The 3,026-nt window shown below is 34.8% G+C and overlaps 1 protein-coding gene across 2 annotated transcripts; it reads left to right on the top strand.

Moving 5' to 3' along the window:
• Positions 1-250: 250 nt before the first annotated feature.
• LOC149544687 (universal stress protein PHOS34-like) lies at positions 251-2,728 on the top strand. Of its 2 annotated transcripts, none has more exons than XM_089795250.1 (2): positions 251-749; positions 1,802-2,728. In XM_089795250.1, exon 2 carries the CDS (start codon positions 1,887-1,889, stop codon positions 2,373-2,375), a length of 489 nt encoding a protein of 162 aa, XP_089651376.1. In that variant the 5' UTR covers positions 251-749; positions 1,802-1,886; the 3' UTR covers positions 2,376-2,728. The 2 variants fall into 2 exon arrangements, with proteins under 2 accessions (XP_089651376.1, XP_089651377.1); XM_089795251.1 differs by lacking the exon at positions 251-749 and adding an exon at positions 1,630-1,710.
• The last annotated feature ends 298 nt before the right edge of the window (positions 2,729-3,026 follow it).

Raw genomic sequence — 3,026 nt, 5'->3', positions numbered from 1 at the left:
ATGGTCAGCAATATTTAAATATATATTGGTGGCATTGTCATCATATTGGTAGAGGAAATTTCCTGAACTTGAAAATACGTATCTTAAATTTATCACAGTACAAAGTCGGTGGCAAACGTAAATCTTATCTAATTTTGACCAAAACTTTAATAGTAATCATATGGATTTGTTGCCACCCCTCAAATTGGTGCACTTGAAAATGAAAGAGTTGAATTTTCTTCAACTACAGTGTCATCGCCTTCATCAAACAGAAATAACAAGATAATGAACAGTCGGATTCTTTAACAGCTGTATCTTTCAAAATACGAAGGCTGCTGACATGTGAAGTAGGCTCTTTGTTATTATCCACAGCGATTACTCTAGACACAAATTTCCTATTGACAGCTATTTCAAACTCCCTTGCTTATTGGGCATATTTGTGTCAAGGCATAACAAACTCAGGGAAAATTTAAGACACTTGCAATCTGATCTATTTTGGGCTTATTTCAGTTCAAAATAGGATCCTGCAGTGCAAAAACGTGGCAGAAATTCTCAGTCGGTGCTCTGAATGAAGTTTCGATCACACCCACTTTCAAGCGAAGTTCTGTTCTTTGTTTGTTTTTCTGTTTTTGAAATGTTTGGGTTTTTGCTCAGAGGCCTTACCTAATTGGATATAAAACCCTAAGGAAAATTGCATAGAGAGAGGCATAGAAAGTTTGGAGATCATAAAATGGGGAGGAGCTTTTACTCACACCCACATTGAATTTAAGGTATGTTCTTTCTATTTTGTTTTTGAAAATTTTCAGTTATTGCTCAGGGGACTGATTGGACATCAAACCCTAATGAAAATCATAGACAGAGAGGAATAGAGAGCTTCCAAATCATCAAATGGAGAAGAAGCTTGTTGGTGTGGCTCTGGATTTCTCACCATGCTCTGATTGAAGTATAAATCACACCTAGATTGAAGTTAAATTGTGTTCTTATTCCTTTGCTTTTGAAAGACTTCAGCTATTGCTCAGAAGACTGATTTGACATCAAACTATAAAGGAAATTATATATAGACTGAGTAGGCATCAAACTATAAATGAAATCATATATAGAAAATTTACTGTAGGTGCTCTGCATGAAACTTTACTCACACCCACACTAAATTTCTGTTCTTGGAGTTTCTTTTGCTTTTGAAATACTTCAGCTATTGCACAGAAGACCGATTGGATACCAAATCCTAAAGAAAATTACATATAGAATTGTGTTTTTGGTGAGTAAAGCTTTAGTCACACCCACATTGAATTTAAGTTCTGTTCTTGGTATTTCTTTTGCTTTTGAAATACTTCAGTTATTGCTCAGACGACTAATTGGACATCAAACTATAGAGGATTTTATGTATAGAAAAACTACACTAGGTGCTCTGCGGGAAGCTTTACTCCCATCGACATTGAATTTAAATTCTGTTCTTGGATTTATTTTTTTGCTTTTGAAATACCTGAGCTATTGTTCAGAGGGCTGATTCGATGTCAAACTCTGTGAAGAAAATTACATATAGATTTTTTTGTTAGTAAGAGCTCTGAATGAAACTTTACTCACACCCACATTGAATTCAAGTTCTGTTCTTGAAGATTTTTTGCTTTTGAATTTTTCTTGTCTTCTGAAATACTTCAGTTATTGCTCAGTTGCTCAGAGGACTGATTGGATATGAAACCCCAAAGAAAATTACATATAGAGATTTTTTGGGTGAGAGCTCTGAATGAAACTCTACTCAAACCCACATTGAATTCATTCCAAGTTCTGTTCTTGAAGTTGTTTTGCTTTTGACATATTTCAGATATTGCTCAGAGGACCTGATTGAACATAAAACCCTAAAGAAAATTATCCATACAGAGAGGTACAGAAAGTTTGGAGATCATATAATGGGGAAGAAGATAGTTGGAGTGGCTCTGGACTTTTCACCAAATGGAGAGTATGCACTGGAATGGGCACTGCAGAATCTGACAAGAGTGGGAGACAAAGTTTATGTGATACATGTGAAGGGTGATGGTGTTGATGAAGGTGAGGGGTTCCTGTGGCAGGACAGTGGGGCTCCATGTATTCCTCTGAGGGAGATGGAGGAGGCTGTGGTCACAGGAAAGTATGGGATCCAGTGGAAACCTGCACTGGTTGAGGAGCTGAAGATTGCAGCAGAGGAGAAAGGATTGGAGATTTATGTGAAGGTTTATTGGGGTGACCCAAAGCAGAAGCTGTGCAGTGCAGTCACTGATCTTGGCTTGAACTTGCTGGTTGTGGGGTACAGAGGTCTTGGGGTGTTGAAGAGGGTTTTCTTGGGGAGTGTAAGTGATTATGTTGTCAGCAATGCTGTGTGCCCTGTTACTGTTGTCAAGTCTCCCTCCATCACTTCTTAATCAAGGGCATGGGAGAAGAATGGGCTTTGTAAGTAAGGATATGCTTTGGCACTTGAAAGCATGGATTATCTTAGTTTTGTGGTGGTAAAAATGAAGGAAATTGGATCTCCATGAGCTGGTTTGACACATAGAACTATGGTTTTTTCAGAGCTTTTATGGGGAAAAGGGTAGGGAAATTGGAACTCCTTGCTGAAGAACTGGTTGATGGAATCGTAGCTGTCGAACTGGATGTATGAAAGTACATGAAAGTACTGTAAATGGTTTTTTATGTTTTTTCAAATTTTGTAGTTTTTTAGTATGAAGTTTTAAAAATATATTTGAATATTTAAAAGTTATTTTAGGAGTTTTTAAAATTGGTGTTTTTTGAATACTTGAACTTGTGGGTGATATGATTAAGCAAATTCCTCAAATTTTAAAAAAATATTTTTTAAAAAAATGTTATTTTAAAATTTAGATTGATTTTATCTATGATATGATGTATGTTATTTTTTTTAGAAATTTTTAATATTTAGAAAAAATTATTTTATTCCGTGTATGTAATATTTATATAAAATTTTAAAGAATTTTTTAATAATTTAAAAGTATTTAATAAAAAAATTCTAAATTCTATTTCGGAAAAATTGTTTTATATTTTCAGACAAATATTTTATA

The sequence above is a fragment of the Cupressus sempervirens genome, chromosome 8 (assembly GCF_028749045.1).
Source record: "Cupressus sempervirens isolate cs-2001-9-10 chromosome 8, ASM2874904v1, whole genome shotgun sequence".
Classification (NCBI taxonomy): Eukaryota; Viridiplantae; Streptophyta; class Pinopsida; order Cupressales; family Cupressaceae; genus Cupressus; species Cupressus sempervirens.
Note: the sequence above shows the minus strand (reverse complement) of the source record. Positions and strands in the feature narration are given on the sequence as shown.

Excerpts from the sequence above, each read along its gene's own strand:
- LOC149544687 (XM_089795250.1), top strand. The coding sequence starts at position 1,887 with ATGGGGAAGAAGATAGTTGGAGTGGCTCTGGACTTTTCACCAAATGGA.